This window comes from Theropithecus gelada, chromosome 16, assembly GCF_003255815.1.
Source record: "Theropithecus gelada isolate Dixy chromosome 16, Tgel_1.0, whole genome shotgun sequence".
NCBI lineage: Eukaryota > Metazoa > Chordata > Mammalia > Primates > Cercopithecidae > Theropithecus > Theropithecus gelada.
The window spans coordinates 68,250,976-68,278,028 of NC_037684.1; the positions used below are offsets into that span (position 1 = coordinate 68,250,976).

Here is a 27,053-nt window from a genome sequence, read left to right on the forward strand (position 1 = left end):
GAGAGGGTTAAAGAATTTAGCCCTCTCTATTAACCCCTATTACATTTTATTTAACCCCCTTTAAATTATTTCATTTAACCAATTTTCATTTCAGCAATTACTACTAACTCTTTTTTTTTTTTTGAGATGGAGTCTTGCTGTGTTGCCAGGCTGGAGTGCAATGGCGCAATCTTGGCTCACTGCAACCTCCGCCTCCCGGGTTCAAGCTATTCTCCTGCCTCAGCCTCCTGAGGAGCTGGGATTACAGGAGCACACCATCACGCCCAGCTAATTTTTGTCTTTTTAGTAGAGACAGGGTTTCACCATGTTGGCCAGGCTTGTCTCGAACTCCAGACCTCAAGTGATCTACCTGTGTCAGCCTCCCAAAGTGCTGGGATTACAGGCGTGAGCCACTGCACCCAACCTAACTACTACTAACTCTTACATAGCATTTTACAGTACACAAAACCTTTTCAGATCCATCTATGAGGGCCTGCCTGCCTATTCCTCTTTTATGCCACTTGTATAGATGCTGGAGTTGTGGCAGAATACACAGCTTGCTCCTCTTTTCTCCTAGAACATTTTGGAATCTTCTATTAGAGCTCCATTGCTATGTTGACATGATTTATTTTATGATTGTATTCTCCACTAAACTTTTTAGGTAAAGAGATGTTCCTTCTTTACCTTTTATCACCGAGCCTACTGCCTTGAACATAGCAGACACTGAAACAAAAGGCTGGTGGGTCAAGGAATCCATGAGGAAATTTAAAAAAGAATAAATGCAAAAGCCAGTCACTCCCATTCTTCCTGGCTTTCACTGCCATGAACCTCCCCCATCTCCTGATTACTGGTGACATCACATCTTGCTGCTGGGTCTTTGTCCTTAATTATTCTATTATTTATTTGGAGCCTAGCAACTGAGAGATCTGCCCCTCCAGGGCCTCCTTTTCCAGAAACATCAGGAAGTTCAGGAGAAAAGATAATAACAGCTGAGTTTCCTCCTTCCTCCCTCATGGGTCAGCACAGTGCTTGAAGATATGACCTCCCCACCCTCTCAGGCACATTTGCCAAGAGACCTCTCCAGACACCAGTGCTGGGAACCCAGGCACTTGTCATGGACATCAGAGTCTGTTTCTGAGACTGTGGTGCTGCCTCTGCTGCACCCATTGCCCCCCAGCACCTACTGGCCTTGCAGGGCACCAAAATCTTGTACTGATGTGGTTGCTCGGAGCTCTCCAACACTGAACTCGGTGTTTCCTCTTTATTTCCTGGTGATTGGACATTTCCAAAGGAAAATTGTGCCAAACAGTCTGGAGGCCTGCCTTTCCCCCTGAATAGAGCATTGGAGTATTGAATAGACATCATCTGTCCAAACTGTAAAGTGCTATCAGAAACGAAAGATCCTCACTGGTTTGTGAAATCTCTTGTAGGAATCATAGCTACCTGGTTCTAAGAATTTCCTGACATACTGAACTAGACTGGACCGGAATCCTACCCAGCAATGTTTCCCGACCTGTAAACCTGAGAGATTATCTGAAAAAAAAAAAAAAAAAAAAAAGTTGGGGAGGAATACACTTAAATTCCTATTTCAAACATTGGAAAATACTACATACAAATTCGTTTTAAGGATTTTTTTTTTTTTTTTTTTTTTTTTTTTTTGACAGAGTCTCGCCCTCTGGCCCAGGCTGGATGGAGTGCAGTGGCGCCACCTCGGCTTGCTGCAAGCTCTGCCTCCCGGGTTCACGCCATTCTCCTGCCTCAGCCTGCCAAGTAGCTGGGACTACAGGCACCCGCCACCATGCCTGGCTAATTTTTTGTATTTTTAGTAGAGACAGAGTTTCACCGTGTTAGCCAGGATGGTCTCGATCTCTTGACCCCGTGATCTGTCTGCCTCGGCCTCCCAAAGTGCTGGGAGTGCTTGGCCTCCCAAAGTGCTGGTGTGAGCCACTGCACCCGGCAAGGATATTTTCAATGATATCAATAGGATAATGGTTCTGAGAATCCTTTGGTATAGAAGTCTTATTCCATCCAGTATCTCCCAAATTCCATTGAACACAGACCTTCTTTTTTTTCTTCCTCAACTTTTGTTTTGAGTTCTGTGGTACATGTGCAGGATGTGCAGGTTTGTTCCATAGGTAAACGTGTGCCATGGTGGTTTGCTGCACAGATCAACCCATCACCTCGGTATTAAGCCCAGTATCCATTAGCCGTTCTTCCTGATGCTCTCCCTCTCCCCACATCCCGCAACAGGCCTCAGTGTGTTTGTTCGCTACCCCATGTGTCCATGTGTTCTCATTGTTCAGCTCCCCCTTATAAGTGAGAACATGCAGTGTTTGGTTTTCTGTTCTCCCATTAGTTTGCTGAGGGTAACGCCTTCCAGCTCCATTCATTTCCCTGCAAAGGACATGATCTTGTTCCTTTTTATGGCTGCATAGTATTCCATGGTATATATGTACTACATTTGCTTTATCTAGTCTATCATTGATGAGCATTTGGGTTGATTCCAAGTCTTTGCTACTGTGAATAGTGCTGCCATGAACATACGTATGCATGTATCTTTATAATAAAATGATTTATATTCCTTTGGGCTTATACCCAGTAATGGGATTGGTGGGTCAAATGGTATTTCTGCTTCTATATCTTCCACAATGGTTGAACTAATTTACAGTCCCACCAACAGCATAAAAGGGCTCCTTTTTCTCTGAAACTTCACCAGCATCTGTTGTTTCTTGACTTTTTAATAATCCGTGTTCTGACTGGCGCGAGATGGTATCTCATTGTGGTTCTGATTTGCATTTCTCTAATGATCAGCAATGTTGAGCTTCTTTTCATATGTTTGTTGACCGCAATGAATATCTTCTTTTGAGAAGTGTCAGTTCATGTTCTTTGCCTATTTTTTAATGAGGTTGTTTGTTTTTTGCTTGTAAATTTAAGTTTCTCGTAGACTCTGGACATTGGACCTGTGTCAGATGGATAGATTGCAAACATTTTCTCCCATTCCGTAGGTTGTCTTTTCACTCTGATGGTAGTTTATTTTCCTGGGAAGAAGCTCTTTAGTTTTAGATCCCATTTGCTAATTTTTGCTTTTGTTGTAATTGCTTTTAGCATTGTTGTCATAAAATCTTTGCCCATGCCTATGTCTTGAATGATATTACCTAGATTTTATTCTAGGGTTTTTCTAGTTTTGGGTTTTACATTTAAGTCTTTAATCCGTTTTGAGTTAATTTTTCTATAACATATAAAGAAGGACTGTAGTTTCAATTGTTTGCATATGGATAGCTAGTTCTCCCAGCACCATTTATTAAATAGGGAATCCTTTCGCCATTGCTTGTTTTCATCAGGTTTGTCGACGATCAGATGGTTGTAGGTGTGCAGGAACACAGACGTTCTTTATGGATCTAACATCTTTTAACATCCCATGGCGCACTTTTGGGAAATGCTGCCCGAGGACCCTGACCCAGATGAGCTAGGGGTTCTATTTTGGGAGAGTTGGCTTCTCTGGTCCTCGGTGAGAGAGCAAGGCTCACAGTCTTCCCGCTCTTCCTTCCTGGCTGTAGGAGCTGTTAGGTGGTTTTCCCAACCCAAGCCCATCAACCCAGTGGGGCAGCCTCGAGGATCTCTGAATCCACCCCAGGGTTCTATACACAAACAGCAGACATTCTTTCTGCCAGACCTGCCCAGTAGCAGAACTTGGAGTTTCGAAAGGAGGAGCCAAATTACCCACATGTGGGTTGCTGGTGATGCTGGCCACGAGGAACCCTGGATCTCAAGTAGCCCACTAAACACTCTGCTCCAATTGATTTGATTATAAGTAAATTCTTTAATTTAACCAATTTTCATCTCAACAACTACTACTATCCTTTACATTGCATTTTACGGTATACAAAACCCTTTCTTTTTATTTTTATTTTATTTATTTATTTATTTAGTAGAGTAGGGTTTCACTGTGTTGGCCAGTCTGGTATCGAACTCCTGGCCTCAAGTAATCCACCCACCTTGGCCTCCCAAAGTGCTGGGATTACAGATGTGAGCCACTGCACCCAGTCCTACAAAACCCTTTCAAATCCATTTCTTTGGTTATCTGCAGCCACTCTGTGAAATAAGTATGGCAGATGTTATTGTTATTTCTCTTCTTATAGAAGAGAAGGCAGAACTCAAAAGACCAAATTACTGTGGACCAAGTGCTGGGCTCAGCTCTGATCTGTGTATTTAAGGCTTTGCATGCTTACTTCCTCAAATATTTATCAAGGAGCTTTTATCTATCCATTATAATGAAACACATTGCAATGAAGCCAGGTGACTCTCCTAACTACAGTGAAAGGTGCATTCTGCAAAGCAGTGGTAAGAAACAAATGTAGGTTTTGACAGATAGACAGATAGCAATCAAATGTCGGGGGAGGAGACAAGCTCAAAGACCAGACGGAGGAGCTTGGGATTAGAGTAGAGAGCCTGGTTCGGTCTTTGAGCAGCAGTGCCTCAGTGTGTTTTAGGAAGATAAGTTTGGCAACAATTAACAGACTGGTTTGGAGAGTGGAGACAGAAGACAAAGGAAAGCTAGCTGGAAAGAGTTTAAATCAGTGCCTTTCAAATGTTAACGTGCGTACGAATTACCAGAGAATCTCATTAAAATGCGCTAATTCAGTAAGTTTGGGCAGAACCTAAGCTTCTGCATTTCTCACTAGCTCCCAGGTACTGCCAGCAATGTAGATCCATGAGCTCCAATTTGTACCATCAAGGTTTCAAGTAATCTAGCTGTCGGTAATGGGGAGTTAGACTTGGAACATTACCATGTGTTACATTCTTTTTTATTATTATTTTTATTTTTTATTTACTTATTTATCTATCTATTTTTGAGATGGAGTCTCGCTCTGTCGCCCAGGCTGGAGTGCGGTGGCGCCATCTCGGCTCACTGCAAGCTCCGCCTCCCGGGATCCCGCCATTCTCCTGCCTCGGCCTCCCGGGTAGCTGGGACTACAGGCGCCCGCCACCACACCCGGCTAATAATGTTTTGTATTTTTAGTGGAGACGGGGTTTCACCGTGTTAGCCAGGATGGTCTGGATCTCTTGACCTCGTGATCCCCCCGCCTCGGCCTCCCAAAGTGCTGGGATTGCAGGCGTGAGCCACCGCGCCCGGCCGTGTTACACTCTTAGTTTGTGGTCTCCGGACCAGCAGCATCTGCATCACCAGGGAGCTTGTTAGAAATGCACATTCTCAGGCCCCATCCTGGACCTGCTGAATCTGAAACTCTGGGCTGGGGCACAAGAATCTGTATTTTAAGAAGCCCTTCAGGTTATTCCCATGCACAGGCAAGTTTACAAACATGATGCTGGAAAGCCTTAGGCTAGTGAGGGATAGAGTTTAATTGCAGAATACTAGGAGATCCTCACTACTGGGCATCCCAGAACTCTTTTCTATGATGTGGTTTAAGACACTTCTGCCTTTAAAAGTCATTGAGTTGCACAACATGTGAGTGCATGTAACGCCATTAACTGTACACTTAAAAAGGGTTTGAGGTGGTAAATTTTATGTTATGGCTTACCACAATTTTTAAAAATTATTTGATGCTAAGACCAGTCCCCATTCTGGCTGCCTTCCTGACAACTGTTTACTGCTAACAGAACTAAGCAGATGCCTGTATTGGCGGGGCCTCCTTCCTTCCCACTAGAACATTCACCTGGTGGCCAAGTGGCTCAGCACCCTGGAGAAGAAGCTGGAGGAGCACAGTGAGAACAGCCACCCAGAGTTCAGGGTCTTCATGAGTGCAGAGCCGGCACCCTCCCCTGAGAGCCACATCATCCCCCAGGGCATCCTGGAGAACTCCATTAAGATCACCAGTGAGCCCCCCACGGGCATGCATGCCAACCTACACAAGGCCCTGGACAACTTCACTCAGGTACTGCCCCGGGAGGGAGGCAAAAATAACAGCCCACCTCGCAATCAGCTGATGCAACCTGGTGGGGGGAGAGCATGCAACTCAGAAGGGAGTGGGGTGCTGGTTAGGCTACGGAGCAATGCTGATGTGGGTAAAATGTTCCCACCTGATACCCACTCAGGGCAACCCCACTCTCCGTTGCCAGATAACCCCAGAGGAGTAGAGGTCAGGACATTTCTTTGGCAAGAGATGTGGGGAAGCCTTCTGCAAGTTTACTGTTACCTAATATTCCAAGATGAAAAAGGGCGCGTTGCTATAAATGTAATTGATAAGATACACTGGGTCACACACTGGCGGGCTGTCTTCAGGTAAGGGGATGACACTGTCAATCAGATGATATCACTTGACATCTCCATGAATCTTGAGTATCAAGGGTTCAAAGAATCCAGGTGTCAAGTGGTGGGGATATGGATTTGAGATGTAACTGCATGTTAGACCCCTTCAAATATGGCCCCTGGACCAGCAGCAGCAGCAGCACCTGGAAACTTGTTAGAAATGCAGATTTTTTTTTTTTTTTTTGAGACAGAATCTCGCTCTGTAGCCCAGGCTGGAGTACAGTGGCGCAATCTCGGCTCACTGCAAGCCTAAAGTAAGATGAAGGCCGCGTTAGCCAGGATGGTCTCTGTCTCCTGACCTCGTGATCCGCCCACCTCAGCCTCCCAAAGTGCTGGGAATATAGGCATGAGCCATCGTGCCCGGCCAGAAATGCAGATTTTTAGGCCCCGATCTGAAACTCTGGGCTGGGGCCCAGGAATCTGTTTTAATGAACCCTCCAGGAGATTCTTATACACAGTCAAGTTTGAGAACACTGCTCCAGGGAGACCCAGAATACGAAGGCACGGTGTTCAAATGCAGACCGCTACATTTCCATGACTGGGAATTCCAAGGCTTATGTTGTAGCATATTTATTTAAAGCCAGGTCCAAGCCCATGGTGGCCAACTTTGTATATGAAGTTGCACTGTCAAAGTCTGCGGCTCAGGCTTCTTTCATCTTCTCAAGAAGGCACTATTTCTTGTTGGTTCTCTTTTGGGAGTTCCACCTCCCTGGGCAGGGGAGTACCCAAAGGCATGAATCGTAGCAGGGTGGGGGCCATGGGATCACCTTAAAAGTCCATCTGCCACACCACGCTTTGGGGGAATCCAAGGAGAAGGTTCCAGCAGCTGCTGCGGAGGTTTTCTTCTCGGTTGTCGTCTTGTAATAGTACCAGTGTGTCTCAGGTTTCCCAGAAGCCCTGCCAGCTCGCATGTGTCAGATGGGGCATTCAACAGGATGACTGTGCCAGCTAAACCAACATAAACCTTTGGGGCCTGGTTGAAACCTAAAGGAAGATGAAGACCACGTGGCAGTCAGAGTCTCAGAAGATTTTACTGACTGCGTGACACTCTCATAGTGTAGGAGTCCAGCAGCCCAACTCTGGGCCGGGGGATGTTTCCACAAAGATTCGAGAAGCAAAACGCATTCAGTCCCCTCTGTACTCTTTTTCCAAGCTTAACTCCAAGGCAGTGATTACACCTGCTAAGGTTCCACAACAGGCAAGAAAAGTGTGGTAGGAAGGGAAGATATTGGAGATGTCGCCATGGGATGTGCACCCACACCCCACACCCCGGTACACAACATTCTGGTTGCATGTCGCCCTAATCCCCATCAGCTACAGTAGTGAACCTTATTAGCACGTTCATATGCACAAACTTGAACCCTAAACCAAACCCCATTATAACCTGAATCTAAACCTTAATTCAATGCTCAACTAAAGCCTGACCCCTCCACACGTTCCCCCCAGGCTGTCGTCTCACTGTAACTCAAACCCAAACCAGAATATATGGTAACGTTTTCCAACACGAACCCTGATTGTAACCCCACCCTAGCCAGCCCCGTATAAGAGAAGCTATGTGTGAACATTCAGAGCGATGCTGTCATTTCAGGACACTCTGGAGATGTGTTCTCGGGAGACAGAGTTTAAGAGCATCCTCTTTGCTCTTTGTTACTTTCACGCGGTGGTGGCGGAAAGACGGAAATTTGGGCCCCAGGGATGGAATCGCTCGTACCCCTTTAACACCGGAGACCTCACTATCTCCGTGAACGTCCTCTACAACTTCCTGGAGGCCAACGCAAAGGTAAAGGCCATGGACGTTCAGGAACTAGCCAGGTTGGGAAAGGGTTAAAATTATTTGATTTTGAGGGGTGAATCAGAGGGGTCTGGGATGGGGCTTGAGAATGTGCATTTCTAACAAGCTCCCCGGTGATGCAGATGCTGCTGCTTCGGGGACCACAATTTAAGAGTGTAACCCATGGTCAGGTTCCAACTCTCACTCCCCATTACCTGACAGCTAGATTATTTGAAGCCTTGATAGTACAAATCAGAGCCCATGGATCAACATCATTGGCAGTACCTGGGAGCTAGTTAGAAATGCAGAATCTTTGGTTCCGCCCAAACGTACCGAATCAGCGCATTTTAATGAGATTCTCTGGTAGTTCGTATGCACGTTAAGGAGGGCCACCTCTCCCGAGGGTGATGCAGTGCCATCCCACAGAAGGGGCATGTGCACACTGAAGGGCTGCGCGCCTCACAGCTGGGATGAGGCAGTGCCAACCCCAGGACTAGCCCAAAGGCTGAGGATAGTAGAACTGTGAGGTGAGAGCCATGGATGCTCAGGTCGTCTAACTAGAGACTCACACAGTGAGTCAGTCCCATGAGAGAGTGTCCTGGGCCCCAGCAGACCACACCTGTGTCCTCACAGCGTGGCAGGTAGGCTGTGGATCGGCAGGAAGAGACCACATTCGCCTAACGTAGGTTCCCAAACTGATGCTAACAGTCACTGCTCTTCCAGTTAAGGGACTATTCACCTCATCAAGGTTATTCTAGTTCAGGAACCAAACACAGAGTCAGCAGGGCCACCACCTCTTCCTTGTGTGGAAAATGAACCAGGCCCAGATGCCCTGAGAAATCCTTCTGTCTCCAGCCCTTGGGCCTGGGAAGCCCACGCCTCTCAACAGTATTCTTTCATTGCTGGCTTTCCTCCAGTGACCTCCCTCCCTAAGTTTCACACCAATGAACTTGTGGGCTTTGTTTATTCACTTTGAACTTCCAAAGGGGACAATTAATCTTGCCATTAAATGCAGAAAATTAGAAAAGTACTCTGGTCCTCACTTTTCTCCTTTTGACATTCACCTATTTAAATTGTTTCTAGGTAGAGCCTGACTTCATTTTCACAGTTAATGATCATGAAAGAGGGAAGGCATATCTATATGTGGGGCGTGAGGCTGGCATCTTTCCTCTCTTCACTCTTTGATGTAATTATTCAAGCTTTTTTTTCTCTCTCTTTTTTTTGAGAAGGGGTTTCGCTCTTGTTGCCCAGGCTGCAGTGCAATGGCGTGACCTCAGCTAACCACAACCTCTGCTTCCCGGGTTCAAGTGATTCTCCTGCCTCAGCCTCCCGAGTATCTGAGATTACAGGCATGCGCCACCACGCCCGGCTAATTTTGTATTTTTAGTAAAGACAGGGTTTCTCCATGTTGGTCAGGCTGGTCTTGAACTCCCAACCTCAGGTGATCCGCCCGCCTCGGCCTCCCAAAGTGCTGGGATGACAGGCGTGAGCCACTGCACCCAGCCTTCTTCAAGCTTTTAATGAACTCCCCAAACACCCCTAACCCTGCTGGGCACTGGGGGTATGAAGATAGATAAGACATCACTCCCAATTTCAAGAAGCATCCCCTCTTGTGACTTTCTGTGCTGCCCAGATGGCAGGCCAGCCCCAACGCCTATGTGGAGATCTTCCTTCCTTCCTGTCTTTCCTTCCCCCGTCACTCAGGTCCCCTATGATGATTTACGCTACCTGTTTGGAGAGATCATGTATGGAGGCCACATCACAGATGACTGGGACAGAAGACTCTGCAGAACCTACCTGGAGGAATTCATTCGACCGGAAATGTTAGAAGGAGAACTGTCTTTGGCCCCAGGGTTCCCACTCCCAGGCAACATGGACTACAATGGTTATCATCAGGTGAGGCTCTGCTCTGTGCTTCTGATGGCGTGAGGGTGCTCACAGGGACCTGGGTGTTCCTCCCACGCGGACCTGAACCACCAGGGAAGCTTCTGCCGGGCCACCACCATGGCTGCCAGCAGGGGCTGGGACAGAGGGGCTTAGACAGCTGAGCTCATGCCAAATCTGGTCCTATGCCCCAAGCCTGCCCTGTTTAAGTTGAGAGATACAGGATTTCTGGCCTCAAATTAATAATCAAATGGAGCCTTTGGAGAGCTTTCCATTCTTGATGTTTGCTTCAGTCGTTCTCTGTGTTGCTATTTTCTACAAATAACATCTGGGACAGTTATTTGGTGGTTTTTACTTGGAATGTTGACAAAGCCATTTGTCATGGAGCAAAATTTCAGGCAAGACCTTAGCCAACTTTTGGTAAAGTTTCTGTCGGTGATTCTAAATATCCCTGGAGGAGAATGATCTTGTGCCAAGATCACTCAGATCACTCACCCCTCCCACTCCCTGTTGGTGGCTGTGGGCACAGGCACATACCACATGCGTATGCCACAGTCAGCATTCTCATGAAGGTTTTCTTTTTTTTTCTTTTTTGGGACTGAGTCTTGCTCTGTCACCCAGGCTGGAGTGCAGTGGCGCGATCTTAGCTCACTGCAACCTCCACCTCCCGGGTTCAAGCTATTCTCCCTGCCTCAGCCTCCTGAGTAGCTGGGATTACAGGCGCCCACCACCACACCCGGCTAATTTTTGTGTTTTTTAGTGGAGATGGGGTTTCGTCATGTTGGCCAGCCTGGTCTTGAACTCCTGACCTCAGGTGATCCACCTGCCTCGGCCTCCCAAAAAGCTGAGATTACAGGCGTGAGCCACCGCGCCCAGCCTCTTGGAGGTTTTCTTACTATTACTTCGGTCTTTTATGTTACTGTTACCACAGCTGTGTTTAAAGTATTCATCTTTGCCTATTTCACCTACCATGGAAAACATTCCGAAAGATATTTTTTAACAGTTTTTATTGGTAGGCTTTTGAACATGCCTAGAAAAACTCTTGAATATAAAACATAAGGGAAATATTGATCATAGGAATATTAACTGTAAGTTAAAAAAAATTTTTTTAATTCATAAAACTTAAGGGTAAATTGTAAAAGTCATTTGATCCAGAAAAATTGGACCTATAAGAAGAGATTTAAAACAATAAAGCTCTTTAAGGAAAATAAGAGGAAATGGTTTTTAACTACTTCACCAAAGGCAAGAAGGCTTTACCCAGGAAAATTGTGCAACAGCGTCCCCTAGTGTCCGTGGGATAATTCGACAGGCGGCTGGAGCAAGTAACAGGCAAAGTCTGGTTCTCTTTATTCAGCAAGAGTGCAATTGATTTGCACATTTCCAAATGACGGAGGTACACTCTCTTTCTTTATACTTCTCTTTAATGTGTCAGTTAATAGATGGTTCTAGGGCATCCACATAGATTCCAGACCTGCACAGAACGCTGGAGAAAATACAAAAATGAACATACAAATCGGCCTTTGAGGAATGAGCAATGTATTACATTAGGTGTTAACAACACCAAGGAATCATCAAAATCATATCAGGGACAGAACTTGAGGGATATTTTCCCACCATCATGAAAAGAGTCATGAAGAGGCACTCAACGCATTCAGAGCCAGGCACGGTGGCGCCCGCCTGTAATCCCAGAACTTTGGTAGGTCAAGGCTGGAGAATCATTTGAGCTGACAAGTTAGAGACCAGTGGGCAACATAGTGAGACCTCGTCTCTATAAAAAATAGAAATAAAAAAATCAGCTGAGCGCTGCTTGGGAGACTGAGGTGGAAAGCACTTGGGCCTGGGAGGTGGAGGCTTCAGTGATCTGTGATAGTGCTGCTGTACTCTAGTTTTTTCAACAGAGTGAGAGCCTGGCTCCAAAACAAACAAATGAACAAATAAATAAAAAAAACTGAGCCTTAGCCGCTGGGGAGGATTTTTAGGCATTAGGCATGGCAGACTCTGGCCAGTAGCACTGACCACAGAAAGGAGTTGCTTGGGTGACACACAGTTTGAAAATTTGTTTTATTTGAATACCTTTCACCAGGGGCGCAAACTCTCCGGTTCGCAGCCAATCTCACCTCCCTCGTCCTAAGCCCAATTCACTAGCTTATTTTGCATGTGCCATCCCATGTATGTGTTCAGGTTTGTCATGTCTGATTTAGATGGAGGGGAGAGAAAAAGAAGAAGGAAAGGTCTGGAATCCTAGAAGAGCTTAAGTAAAATCACTAGGGAGGGAGGGATGCGTATTTTTGAAAGACTAGGAGAAGTCCTCCTCTGGTCTGCAGGAACAAGAGTCATCAGGGAGCAGTGGGAGGCAGCGGGACTGGAGATAGATAAAGTCATCTAAGCATCCCAGAAAAGAAAGAACGATAGAATGAATGTGGAAGTTCTGGGAAACAGGTCCAGCCGACAAAAACAGATGATGTCAAGGTGCACTAATAGGTGGAGAGGGTGCTGAAGTCAACCAGGGATGGCGAGCAGTGTCCCTGGAGGGAGGACACCAGCCCATGGACTCCCTGCAGCGGACAAGCCGGTGTGGGAGATGGGAGGTATGTGTTGGTTGCTTTTTAATCGAGCTTGCCCTTGATTTTCAGTACATCGATGCTGAGCTGCCCCCAGAATCCCCCTACCTCTATGGCCTCCACCCAAACGCAGAGATTGGCTTCCTGACCCAAACCTCAGAAAAGCTCTTCCGCACTGTGCTGGAGCTGCAGCCTCGGGACAGCCAGGCCGGAGAAGGAGCGGGGGCCACAAGAGAAGAAAAGGTGTGTGTGGTGGGGGCTGCCTGAGGTCGTTCTGGGGGAGCCTGAGGATCAGAGATGCACATCTTTCCCCTGCTGGTCATTTTGGCAGTACACAGCATAGACAACACACAAGGCAGCAACCACCTGCAGCCTGGAGATGCTTGCCTGACACCACCAAGAGCCTCTGCCCTCCCCCGTCATCACCGTGCTGGCCATCAGTTAAATCATAGGAAGTTCCTGCCATTGGGTTCAGCAGTTTGCTTTGCCAGTCCACCCAAAGTCCACTTTTATTCAGCTTCTCTGCCAAAGTGAAGAAAGGGCAGGGCTGAACAGTGGTGGCTTGGGAAATTTGAATGCGACTTCCTGATTCCCTGGCAAACCAAGCAAGGATGGGGAAGGGGCTGCCCCTAAGCACCCCTACCTCAGTTCACCAAGCAGATGCTGGTGGGGAAGAACACGCTCCTTCACAATGCAAATGCCTTCTCTTTGTGTGAATGGCTTGTAGTCAGAGAGTCTCTTAACACACAGTTACCTGCTACTAAGCATAGGACCTCCTAAAATTTTAGGAAGGTGGAAGGGAATTATGGAGTAGAAAGGCAGACCAGGGTGAGGTGTGGGTTTCAGGACAACCCAAGGCAACATGGGGGCTCTGATCCTGGTATGGGGGTAGCTGAGGATAAAGAATGGTCCTCACGCCTGTAATCCCAGCACTTTGGGAGGCCGAGGCGGGAAGATTATGAGGTCACAAGTTCAAGACCAGCCTGGCCAACATGGTGAAACCCCATCTCTACTAAAAATACAAAAATTAACTGGGCATGGTGGTGGGCACATGTAATCCCAGCTACTTGGGAGGAGGCTGAGGCAGGAGAATCACTTGAACCTGGGAGGCGGAGGTTGCAGTGAGCCAAGACCGCGCCACTGCACTCCAGCCTGGCGACAGAGCAAAACTCCATCTCAAAAAAAAAAAAAAAAGGACACCAAAGGGAGATTTCTCCATGAAATTTTTTCTGAGACAAGCTAACCAACTTCCTAAAGACGTATTTGTACCAGCTCACATCCACCTCATGGCACTGCCTGGATTTTTTTTTTTTTTTTTAATTTAAATTTTTCTGAGTAAGATTTCACTCCATCACCCAGGCTGGAGAGTTCAGTGGCATAATCACAGCTCACTACAGCCTCCAACTCCTAACCTCAGGCAATCCTTCCATCTCAGCCTCCTGAGTAGCTAGGACTGCAGGTGTGTACCACCACGCCCTGCTAATTTTTTAACTTTTTGTAGAGACAGGGTCTCACTGTGTTGCCTAGGCTGGTCTTGAACTCCTGGGCTCAAGAAATCCTCTCACCTTGACCTCCCAAAGTGCTAGGATTATAGGCGCGAGCCACTGCACCCGGTCCTACTTAGGTTCTTTAATTTAGAGATACCATTAGGTTTACAAGTAAACATCCTTGGGAAGATTATCCAACTTTTAGGCTCTAGAGACCGATTTTAGGAAAGCAAACTGATACTAAAAGAGTTGGACTTTTATATAAAGATACGGAGTCATGTCATCAAAATAGTATTTCTCAAATTTTAATATGCTTAAGAAGGTGTCAGAGAGATTGCAATTCTGACTCCGAGGCCTGGGGTTAGGTTGCACTGGCAACCTAGTGATTTTGATGAGGTGAGCATACTTTGAGAAAGCTGCTCCATATGACCCTCCTCAGTCCATTCCACTATTTGATGTATAATTTGAAAATAAAGAGTGAATGAATCATGTTGCTAGATCTAAAACTGAAAAAGGCTGAGACTGTATAAGTAATAGACTTAGTACTCTTCAGTCAAGGTTCAAAGAAGGTTCTAATGCTTATCATTTCCTTATCCCCTCCCCAAGCTAACCCAAGAAATGGGGTGTGTGTATGTGCTCATGTGTGTATTTCGAAATGATATAAACTGTGATTCCTTGCCATGCACAGTGCTGCATGGGACAAGTGGGCAAGTTACTGGGTGCACATCTGATTGTGCAGTATCCCAGTATTTGGCCATGGTGGTATTTCTCACATAGCTCACATGTTCCTCTGAGCTATGTTGCTTCCTGTCCACAGAGCAGTCCAGCTCAAGATGAGGGACAAAGAGTCAAAGCCCAGAGAGTATTTTGTTGTTAAGAAGTAAATGACCAAGAGGTTGCACACTCCCATACACTCATGAACTCTTAATTCTGCTCCCATGTTTACATCTACATGAAGGGAAGCTGGGGATTTTTAGTATATAGCTAAAGAGAAGGAGAGAGAAGAGAGGCTGGCATGATAGACACATGGATGGATGGATGGATGGATGGGTGGATGAATGGATGGATGGATGGGTGGATTGATGGATGGGTGATGGATAGATGATGGATGGATGGATGAATGGATGGATGGATGGATGGATGGGTGGGTGATGGACAGATGGGTGATGATGGATAGATAATTGATGGATGAATGGATGGATGATGGATAGATGGGTGATGATGGATAGATAATTGATAGATGGATGAATGGATGGATGGGTGATGGGTAGATGGCTGATGGATAGGTAGTTGATGGATGGATGGATGGATGATAGAGGAATAGAGTTATGTACACTCAAGGGCATCTGCAGGAATATACACCAAAAAACTAATAGTCGAACAGTGTTTTTCTCCCACTGGGGGAAGAGTTAAGACTGTGGGAGGACTATGCTTCTCATATCATGTGTATCAGAAATGTTTAGATTTTTCTGATAAGCATTTATTACTTTTCCGAAAAGGAAGAAAGCAGAAGTGTTGGTCTGTGGAAATAAAGTGGACCCCATCCCTTGGAACCCACTCTTCCTATCTGAGAGTCTCTGGGTTCCTTGAGCAAAAGAGGGCCCTGCATACATCTGCGGACCTGGGCCCTTCCCTATCAGCCCTCTCCCTCCTCAGGCCCCCACACGCTTGACAGTCTGATCAGAGATGAAAAGAACTCTGTGTCCCCACATCCTGTGTATTTTGGAACAATACCTCCAGATGATCTTTTCATCTTTTTGTGAAGCATGTCCAAATGGAAGCTCACTGATATAGAGCCGTTTTTTCAAACTCTGCTCCAGAGAAAAAATATATATATATAATTTTAGCCGTTTGTCTTCTACCCCAGCAGCCGCTCTCAGGTACTATTAAAATCCGATTCCAGTTTTTGCTATGACAGCACCAAAGACCCATTCGTGACAGAGTGATTGGTTTTTACTTTCTTTTTTTTCCCAACATCAGCTCTTTTCCTGGAGATGGCATTGTATGTTAACAATACAAGGCAAGGTGAATATTTATCATCCTTTACACTTACACAGTTCTTTATAGCTTTCGGAGATGGCCACACTCATCAGCTCATTTGATTTGATCTTCACATCAACTCTGGGAGTTGGGAAAGGGGACAAGTAGAAAAAAAGGCACTCTTGGAAGTGTTTATTTACAGTTGGAGAAAATTGAGGCCTAAGCAACTTGCTTACGTTCACATGGGTAATGCATGGCAGAACTATTAACTCTGTTAGGCCTCCTTGGTTGCAAGCAATAGACACCAACATTGCTTAACTAGGCAAGAAATAGCTCATTCTATCAAGGGAGTCAAGCTAAGAACAGATAAAAATCACGATGGCTCTAAGAGTCCCAGGTAAAAGAAGGGTAGACCGTCCTTTCCAGGCACCTCCATCCTGCCAGTGGTTCCTTGGATTCCAGGCTTGAGATTCAATTTGTTGTGCTCCTGGGAAACATAATCTGATTGGCCTAACTTGGTTCAGGGGAAACTGGGCCCAGTGACTAAACATAAACATCAAACAATGAGGAAGACGTAGTTTCACAAAGGAGATAGGGAATTGTTCCTAGAAGGGAAGAGAGAGAATGAACAGACAAAAACAACAGATATCCTCCACAGGCACCTAGAGCTCAGCTCTCAGGACTCCAGAAAGGGGCTGGTGCTCGCTCGCTCACTCCCTCCCTCCCCTCTCTCCCTCTGTCCCAACCTGCTGGCTGTGTGGTCTATTATGTCTGCAATGGTTTCATCTTTCTTTCTCTGCTGACAGACCTCCTGGGCTTACTCATTTATTCCACAATGGCAGACTCAACCTCCAAGTGCCCCAAATTAACTCAGAATCTCTGAGCCTCAGTTCCAATTTTCCAAGAGAGAGACCCTAGTTGTCCCAGCTCCCCTCATCTAATTAGCTGACAGTTTGTGTGGGGAAAAGAATTGTGGGGTACAACAGGAGGTTTACATGATAGATGAGGGTGTTTCTTTCAGAACTCAAGGATAGAAACTGCAGTGTTGCCTCATAGAAACTCAGAACTGAGTGGATGGCCAGATAAATAGATACGTAGGTAGGTAGATAGATAGATACATAGATACATAGATACACAGATGATTGACAGATTATATAGATGGATAGATGATTGATAGATAGATGATAGATATTATTTGTAACTGTATATGGATATACCGTATCTGGATATAGATAGATTTGTCATTGCGGCTCATCACTTCAGCTTCACATGGCCCACGGGGACCAGCTTTTGGCCCAAGTCTGTCTTATGGCTTTCTAGTTCAATTCCCACAGCCAACTGGGTCAGCCTCTGAGTTTTTCAACTCCAAATTCTTAGAGAGGTATCTGTGTTCATCTTATTACGCCAGCCATGCAAGTCCCAGCAACTTGGCCAGCCTATGAAGAGGTCCTGCTGTGATCAGTCAGTCCTCAGCCCTGAACTAGTTGACCTGGACAAGCAGGCAAGCGTTTGGCCAGGTCATGGGGGGAGGGGCAGCAGATGATGGATGATTGGCATCTCTGGTCCCACACTGCAGGAAAATGGATTCCTTCTGGAGAATAGAGCCCCTTCTTAACGCTGTGTTTCCTTCTGTGGGGCAGGTCAAGGCACTTCTGGAAGAAATATTGGAGCGGGTGACAGACGAGTTTAACATCCCAGAACTGATGGCCAAAGTGGAGGAGCGCACCCCCTACATTGTAGTTGCCTTCCAGGAGTGTGGCCGGATGAATATCCTCACCAGAGAGATGCAGCGCTCGCTGAGGGAGCTGGAGCTCGGCTTAAAGGTGAGTGCAGTCTTGTAAGGCATGGAGGTGACGTAGCTAGAGGACACAGCTGGAAACCTATGGGGAAGAAGGAGCACTGGGGGACCTGGAAGCTGGAGAGCAGTTGTCCTGCAGCATCCTAGGTGCCCAAAAGGTATTACTCCCCAGAAACCGAAGTCTGGCCATGAGGTTGTCTGCAAGAACTGGGCGCGGTGGCTCAAGCCTGTAATCCCAGCACTTTGGGAGGCCGAGACGGGCGGATCACGAGGTCAGGAGATCGAGACCATCCTGGCTAACATGGTGAAACCCCGTCTCTACTAAGAAAATACAAAAAACTAGCCGGGCGAGGTGGCGGGCGCCTGTAGTCCCAGCTACTCAGGAGGCTGAGGCAGGAGAATGGCATAAACCCGGGAGGCGGAGCTTGCAGTGAGCTGAGATCCGGCCACTGTACTCCAGCCTGGGCGACAGAGCGAGACTCCGTCTTAAAAAAAAAAAAAGAACCAAGATGTTATACAATCTTGGACATTTCTCGTCAACAAGGAAAGAGTCTACTATTTCTACTACCAGTTTTACTTTCCTCATCATGAGATGATGTAAAATGCCTAGCACAGAGCCTGTTAATTACTGTTCACCCAGATGACAGGTAGATGGGAGCTCTTTCTGCCTTTGAGGAGCTGAGAGGGTGACTGCTGTCGGTTTACATTGCCTTGTTTATTAAAAGAATTGTAAATGAACACTCAGACAAGCCCTGGAAGTCCAGGTGTGGAACACGCGGGCACCTTCATCATGTCTGGCTCTTGGGGTTAAACAGCCAGGGTCACATGTGGATAGGAAAAACATGTATGAGTTTTTTCACACAGAGTCACATAGATGATGAAACAGACTGCAAAATCTAGGTTAGGGCCGGGCGCGGTGGCTCATGCCTGTAATCCCAGCACTGTGGGAGGTTGAAGCGGGCGGATCACAAGGTCAGGAGATTGAGACCATCCTGGCTAAGACGGTGAAACCCTGCCTCTACTAAAAATGCAGAAATTAGCCAGGCATGGCGGTGGGCACCTGTAGTCCCAGCTGCTGGGGAGGCTGAGGCAGTAGAATGGCGTGAACCTGGAAGACGGAGCTTGCAGTGAGCTGAGATCGCGCCACTGCACTCCAGCCTGGGCGACAGAGCGAGACTCCGTCTCAAAAAAAAAAAAAAAACAAAAAACAAAAAAACTAGGCTAGGTTTTTTGTTTGTTTGTTTAATCTCTTAATGTTCTTTCTCCTTCCTCCACCCCACCTCCACATGGGTAGAAGGAAATAAGGAAGGAGAGACAGGAAGGGAATGTTGAAGATGGACAATGTTTGGTAACGTTTCCAAATTCTGTGCCGGCTTGTAATCAAATGAAGGACAAAATTCCACAGAGTAAATAAGAACTCTGTCTGTCGTGTAACGCAGTTCCATTACTTAGGTACGCAGCTCTATATCAGTAATTATCTTGAGCAGGTGTGCTGCCATTTTAAAGGCTTATGGAACTTGTGTGATGTGGTGCAGCCTGTTTACCCATTAGATTTCCAATTCATTCACTCATTTTTCTTCCGAGAGCCTTTGCTGCATTTGGAGTCATGAATCTCAGAGCTTGCCTGGGCAAAGATGAAGGGTGCGGGAGGCAGCTGTCTTGTCTTTCAGTCTGAGTCAAGCAATGTTGATTGATGAGCCTCTTGGGCAAGTCTCAGCACTGCCTGCTGGAGGGTGCAAAGGAGATTGGAAAGGGAGCCTTCCCTTGAAGGACAGTCTTGTGGGGAGACACACACACACTGATATAAAGCAGGGTGGAATTAACTAAGAGCCACATAGAGAGACGTGGGAGGAGAAAGAAGAAAGAAGTATTGTATGTGGGGTAAGGAAAGCCCCAGGGAAGAAGTGGCATTCATGGGGTTCCGGAGGAAGGGGAGGATTGTGACAGGTGATCATAAAAGGCAGGGGCTCCTAGAGGCACAGAGCAGAGCAGCCCACGGTCTGTGCTCAGAGTTAACACGGTTTGGCCGCAGCTACAGGCCCACTCAGGTGAGCAACAGTGATAGGATGAACTTCCAAAAGGTGACAACACAATGACAGCAAAACAGCCAGGACCTTTGTCTACTGGTCCCACTGTGAAAGGAAGACAGACAGAGCAATCTGCATTCAAACTTGCTGTCATGAATCCCAGACTCTACTTAGGACCGTCCCCCAAGCTGGCCTGGTCCTCAGACTCTCCGGAAGTTCTATCACATGTTCCCATCTCCACGCTCCAGTCCTACCAACCTCTGGGGGTGGGGCCTAGAAATCCGTAATGTTTCATCACCGGCCAGGAAATTCTTTTGATGACTCAAGTTTGGGAAGCACAGCATGAAGGTAAGAGGCAGAAGAAAAAGTTAGGACAGTGGTATTCGTGGCAAAATGAAGGTGCAAAGGGGATGGCAGCAGAGTTCAGAGAAGAGAGTTTTAAGTCTAGGGAAGGGATGAAGCTGAGCTGGCCAGAAAGGAGAACAGCAGGGAAAACAGGCAAAGCAGGTGACTTGGCAGGAGGAGTTCACAGGATGGTCTGGCCTGTGAGTGAGAGGTGGAGCGCCCGAGTGGGGCAAGTCCCTCAGATGGCGCAGTGAGGAACGTCAGCTCCGAGTTCTTCCCGGAACACTGGTGGAAGGCGTGCTTGGCTTTGCTGACCAGCTTACCTGGCGGGGGGAGGGGGAAGAGGAAATTCTGATTGAGGTTTTCCTTCTTCACTTTCTTTGTTTAACAATCACTTTATGCTGGGTGCAGTGGCTCACGCCTGTCATCCCAGCACTTTGGGAGGCCGAAGTGGGTGGATCACGAGGTCAGGAGATCGAGACCAGCCTGGCCAACATGGTGAAACCTCATCTCTACTAAAAAATACAAAAATTAGCCAGGCATGGTGGTGGGCACCTGTAGTTCCAGCTACTTGGGAGGCTGAGGCAGGAGAATAGCTTGAACCCAGGAGGCGGAGGTTGCAGTGAGCCGAGATCGCGCCACTGCACTCCAGCCTGGGCGAAAGAGCAACAGTCCATCTCCAAAAAAAAAAAAAAAAAAGAGCCAGATTAGATCCCCGGTCAGCAAGCCAGACTTTAAACCTGAACAGCTGCACATCTTTAGAAACAGATTTTATCAATCAAGAGGGGCAATCAACCACCGAAGCTTAGAAAAAAAAGCCTGATGTCATCACACGTTTGAATGATAAAAATTAGTTCCTGGCCAGGCGCGGTGGCTCACACCTGTAATCCCAGCACTTTGGGAGACCAAGGTGGGTGGATCTCAAGGTCAGGAGTTTGAAACCAGCCTGGCCAATATGGTGAAACCCCGTCTCTACTAAAAATACAAAAAAATTAGCCGGGCGTGGTGGCGGGCCTCTGTAGTCCCAGCTACTCGGGAGGCTGAGGCAGGAGAATGGCGTGAACCCAGGAGGCAGAGGTTGCAGTGATCCAAGATCATGCCACTGCACTCCAGCCTGGGCAACAGAGCAAGACTCTGTCTCCCAAAAAAAAAAAAAATTAGTTCCCAGCCCCTCCCAGATTCTGGGCTGGCCATGGCTCCATCTAAGATATGCAGTACCTAAATGAAATAGAATGCAAACCACATATGACAGCCACATAGGTAATTAAGATTTTTCTGGAATTCACATTTTGAAAGTAAAAAACCAAACAGGTGAATTTAACTTTTATTTAACTCAGTATATCTAATTCTTGAATTTTTTTTAGTAGAGACGGGGTTTCACCATATCGGCCAGGTCTCAAACTCCTGACCTTGTGATCCACTCACCTCGGCCTCCCAAAGTTCTGGGATTACAGGTGTGAGCCACCACACCTGGCCAGGAACTGATTTTTATCATTCAAACGTGTGATGACATCAGGCTTTTTTTCCTATGCTTCGGTGGTTGATTGCTCCTCCTGATTCACAAAATCTGTTTCTAAAGATGTGAAGTTGTTCAAGTTTAAAGTCTGGCTTGCCGACTGGGGATCTAATCTGGCTTTTTTTTTTTTTTTTTTTTTTTTTTGAGATTGACTGTTGCTCTTTTGCCCAGGCTGGAGTGCAGTGGTACAATCTCAGCTCACTGCAACCTCCACCTCCTGTTCTCCTGCTTCAGCATCCTCCCAAGTAGCTGGGATTACAGGCGCCTGCCACCATGCCCAGCTAATTTTTGTTTTTTTTTTTTTTGAGACGGAGTCTCACTTTGTTGCCCAGGCTGGAGTCTGCAAGCTCCGCCTCCTGGATTCACGCCATTCTCCTGCCTCAGCCTCCAAGTAGCTGGGACTACAGGTGCCCGCCACCACGCCCGGCTAATTTTTTGTATTTTTAGTAGAGACGGGGTTTCACCGTGTTAGCCAGGATGGTCTCGATCTCCTGACCTCGTGATCCACCCGCCTCGGCCTCCCAAAGTGCTGGGATTACAGGCGTGAGCCACCGCGCCCGGCATTTTTGTATTTTTTAGTAGAGATGAGGTTTCACCATGTTGGCCAGGCTGGTCTCGAACTCCTGACCTCAAGTGATCCGCCTGCCTCAGCCTCCCAAAGTGCTGGGATTACAGGAGTGAGCCACCGCACCCGGCCTACTCTGGCTCTTTATTCTGATGCACTGTGTGTTGACTTAATAGTACAGATCTGGACGGGTGGCCCGTGCTATGGCCCTTTAATCCCCACCCACTGGGCAGCTATCCTGGCCCATATGCCTTTGGCTTTCCAGTGCTCTACCAGAATACCTGAATAGAAAGGCTGCTGCCAACCCAGCCCGGAAGCCAGCCTGGAAGGAGTAGGACCCTTATCACTTTCACTTCTTCCCATACTCTCAGCTCCCAGTGTCTTAAACAAATGAAAGCTCCTTGCAAAGAACATCTTCATAGAGAAGAAAAAGCAGAGAGGAGCTAAGCTTCAGGACAGATTACAGCATGGAGCCCCTCCAGGAGGGAGGCCCTGGGTGCTGCTGCCCTGGCCCCTGGCCCTCTGTGGACTGAACGCCCGCTGCACGACCGTGAGCCCAGGGCAACAGCCGCTTCAGACACACCAGAGGCGCCCTTTTCATCCGGAGGTTCCTGGCCTCACTCCCAGAGGTATGAGTCCTTAGTTTGGACTACAGCCTATGAATCCAAGCTTTTAACAAGCTCCCTGACTTAAAAAGAATGAAGACCTACAGGAAAAATGAGGTTTTAACTCTGTATTATGCCAAAGAAAGATTATGAAAGCATTTATTGATAGGGATGAATGAAAGGGTTAAGGTCACAGCCAGATAGCCCTCCTATCCTGAAAAGGGGTCACCCAGCCTGTAGTTCTCCCTGCAATGCCAAAACCAAGGAAGCACCCTGTAGACCCTGAAATGCAGCATTTTCTTGAGCAAAGGGTCCAGTGTTTTAAGTTTTCTTTTTGTTGACTCTTGACCTGTGAACAAGTAAGTGTGACTATCAATCGCTGTTAAACAGGATTCAGGCCAGAGGAGTTTAGGAAACTGGTTGAATGAACATAAGTAGGTGTCTTTGCTTAGTATAGCTTGGGACTTTTTTTTTTTTTTGAGACGGAGTTTCGCTCTTGTTGTCCAGGCTGGAGTGCGATGGCACGATCTCAGCTCACTGCAACTTCTACCTCCCAGGTTCAAGCAATTCTCCTGCCTCAGACGCCTGACTAGCTGGGATTACAGGCGCCTCCCACAACACCCAGCTAATTTTTTGTATTTCGTAGAGATGGGGTTTCACCATGTTGGCCAGGCTGGTCTTCAACTCCTGACCTCGTGATCCACCCGCCTTGGCCTCCCAAAGTGCTGGGATTACAGGCCTGAGCCACTGTGCCCAGCCAATGATTTTTTATTTTCTTCTTTTCCTAAATGACTCCTGATTCTCTTCTCCAGGGCTGTCCCTGCTTCATTGACAAGCTGAGAGACAGAACATTCTTTAGAGTTCCATCACTTGCACATTCAATTAGTATGTGTAAAATTATTGTCAGAATACATTATAATCTTATTATAAGCAGATGTGAGAAATTTTTAAGAAAGCCAAGTTACACGTATTATGTCCTCTGCTTTCAAAATGATTTTAGATTTCTGCAGGGTGTTAAAAATTAAGTACTGCATATATTTCTAAATTTATTAGATCTTATTTTCAGAGTCATTTTAAGTTCACAGCAAAATTGCACAGAAGGTGTGGAGATTTCCCATATACCTGCTGTCCTCAAAGACAAATTATCTCCCCTCGACTCTCAAATTCAACACCAGAGTGGTACATTTCTTATAACTGATTAATCTATACTCATACATCATTATCACCCAGAGTTCATAGTTTACCTTGGGGTTCATTCTTAGTGTTAGACTTTCTATGGATTTGGACAAATAAATAATAACTTGTGTCCACCATTAGAGTATCATACAAAGTAGTTCCACTGCCCTAAAACCCCTTTGTGTTGCATATATTTTAAACTGTTTTTTGTTTTCAGAGATGGAGTCTTTCTCCATTGCCCAGATTGGAGTGTGGTGCTGTCCTCATGGTTCAAGAGATCTTCCCACCTCAGCCACATGCGTAGCTAGAACTACGGGTGCACACAACCACACCTGACTAACTTTTTGGTTTTTTTTTTTGTAGAGATGGGGTCTCACTATGTTGCCAGGCTGGTCTCCAACTACTGGCCTCAAACGATCCTCCCCCCTTGACCCAAAGTGTTGGAATTACAGGCATGAGCCACTGTGCCTGGCTATTTTAAACTTTTTTCAAGCACATTATCTCTTCCTATAACAAAACTTATAGAAACAGTTTGCATGGCTTCACTGTTTTCAGAAATGGCACATCTCTGTATGAGGGATAGTAACAGAGAGTGCGCTGTTGACTTAGCCCACGGAAATGACCAGAAACAAAGGACTTCTGAGTCCAGGGCTCCATCTGAGTTCATCTGTATCTGCCTCGGTCTGGCCCAGTCCTCAAAGCACATCCCAAACGACCAGGACATTTCCGTCACGCTTAGTCCGGTGTACCACCAGCAGTCCACAACCTGACACCTTAGGAGTTCTGTTGAGTCATGTTACGAGGCGACTCCAGAATGGGGCCTTTATTCCCCTATCAACTCACAGGACAGATGACATTCACAGTATGTTTCCACAGATGCACCCAAATTTCATACAACCCCAACCAATTTTGTATAGAAGCAAATTTAGTAGAACTATATTTTGCTGTATTGTTTGTAAAGGCATTTTATAACCATGGAAGTTAATTGGCCATTGAAACTTCTTGAAGTTTTTATTCTAAAGGGAAAAATGAATACAGTATGGCCTGTATTTTTTTAAAAATGTCCATTGGACTCATTTCACTTTTGAAGTGAGTCATGACTTTTCAATGCATCTTCTTAACCAAAGGTTGGCAAGCAAGTAGTGGATTGTATGCACATAAAAATTTGTATTAAAACTGTCATTTGTAGTTTTTAACGTAAGCCAGGCACGGTGGCTCACACTTGTAATCCTAGCACTTTGGGAGGCCTAGGCAGGTGGATCACTTGAGGCCAGGAGTTTGAGACCAGCCTGGCCAGCATGGCAAAATCCCATCTCTACTGGAAATACAAAAATTAGCCAGGCATGGTGGCTCATGCCTGTAATCCCAGCTACTTGGATGGCTGAGGCACAAGAATTGCTTGAACCTGGAAGGTAGAGGTTGCAGTGAGCAAAGATCATGCCACTGCACTCCAGCCTGGGCAACAGAGCAAGACTCTGTTTAAAAAAAAAAAAAAATTAACGTAGCTTTGGCAAAAACATGCATAATAGTTTACATTACCAAACAGAAGACTTAGCCTTTCTGCCCAAAATACCATCATCCCCCAGAGCTTCCCGGGATGGTAAAGACATTCTATATCTGTGCTAATAAGATCACATGTGGCTATTGAGCACATGAAATGTAACTGATGTGACAAAGAAACTGAATTTTTAATTTTTTTTTTTTTTTGAGATGGAGTTTTGCTCTGTTTCCCAGGCTGGAGTGCAGTGGCGTGATCGTGGCTCATGCAGCCTCCGCCTTCAAGGTTCAAGTGATTCTCCTGCCTCAGCCTCCCGAGTAGCTGGGATTACAGGCGCCTGCCACCAAGCCTGGCTAATTTTTGTATTTTTAGTAGAGATGGGGGTTTCTCTATGTTAGTCAGGCTAGTCTCAAACTCCTGACCTCGTCACCCACCCACCTCAGCCTCCCAAACTGCTGGGATTACAGGCATGAGCCACCGTGCCCAGCCGAATTTTTAATTTTTTTTTTTCTTCAAGATAGGGTCTCACTATGTTGCCGAGACTGGTCTACAAACTCCTGGCCTCAAGCAATCCTCCTGTCCCAGTCACCTGAGGAGCTGGGATTACAGGCGTGCACCAATACACCCAGCTAATTCTTTATTTTTTTGTAGATACCAGGCTTCACTGTGTTTCCCAGGCTGGTTTCATATTCCTGGGCTCAAGTGATCCTCCTGACCTGGCTTCCCAAAGGGCCGAGATTATAGGCATGAGCCACTGTGCCCAGCTCTCAATTTTTAATTTTATAATTTTAATTCACTTGCACTTAAATAGCCACATGTGGTTAGTGGCTACTGTATGAGACACTGTAGACCTAAAGTATATGTATTTGAGTCCTGTAATGTAAGGCCAGGGACAATGGGTAAGCACTTGCCTTGTAGCTGTGTTTGCTAAAGAGAGTATCAGGTAGTTTCCCTGTAAAGCACAATACTTCATCCTCCCCCTAAAGGTGAATTTCAGCCCCTCTCTCCTAAAATGGCTTGTAGCCCTTAAAGGCCTTTTTTTTTTTTTTCTATTCACGGCAATTACTTTTCCCACTGACCTCTCTCCTGGTTCTCTTCTCCAGGGCTGTATTAGTCAGGTACGGCTGCTGTAACAAAATACCACAGATGGTGTGGCTTAAATAACAGACATTTATTTCTCACAGTTCTGGAGGCTGAAAGTCTAAAGTCAAGCACTGGCAAATTTGGTTTCTGGTGAGGGCTCTCTTCTGGGCTTGTAGAGAAGTGTCTCCTCTCTGTGTCCTCAAATGGCAGGGAGGCGGAGCAAGAAAAGGGGAAAGTAGGAGAGAGACTGAGATTTTTTCCTCTTCTTATAAGGCGAAAGTCCTATCAGATTAGCCCTTCATCCATATGATGTCACTTAACCTTAATTACCTCTTTAAAGACTCTGTTTCCAATACAGTCACATGGAGGGTTGGGGCTTCAGCATATGAATTTGCCAGTGACACAGCCCAATCCATAGCAAGGGGTTTTCTCAGCTGTCCACCCTGCAGCTTCTCCCCTAAGAGAAGTTGCTGCATTAGTCTGACTTACCGTTGGAGCCTCCTGTACCCA

At 46.4% G+C, this 27,053-nt stretch overlaps 1 protein-coding gene across 1 annotated transcript in view; it reads left to right on the forward strand.

Annotated features, from left to right (window-relative positions):
• DNAH9 (dynein axonemal heavy chain 9) overlaps nucleotides 1-27,053 on the forward strand; it is a 376,337-nt gene that overhangs the window by 331,075 nt on the left and 18,209 nt on the right. Inside the window, exons 63-67 of the mRNA XM_025361667.1 lie at nucleotides 5,646-5,873; nucleotides 7,836-8,027; nucleotides 9,723-9,914; nucleotides 12,536-12,706; nucleotides 17,571-17,753. Coding sequence (XP_025217452.1) covers nucleotides 5,646-5,873; nucleotides 7,836-8,027; nucleotides 9,723-9,914; nucleotides 12,536-12,706; nucleotides 17,571-17,753 — 966 coding nt within the window. The remainder of the gene's footprint in view (nucleotides 1-5,645; nucleotides 5,874-7,835; nucleotides 8,028-9,722; nucleotides 9,915-12,535; nucleotides 12,707-17,570; nucleotides 17,754-27,053) is intronic.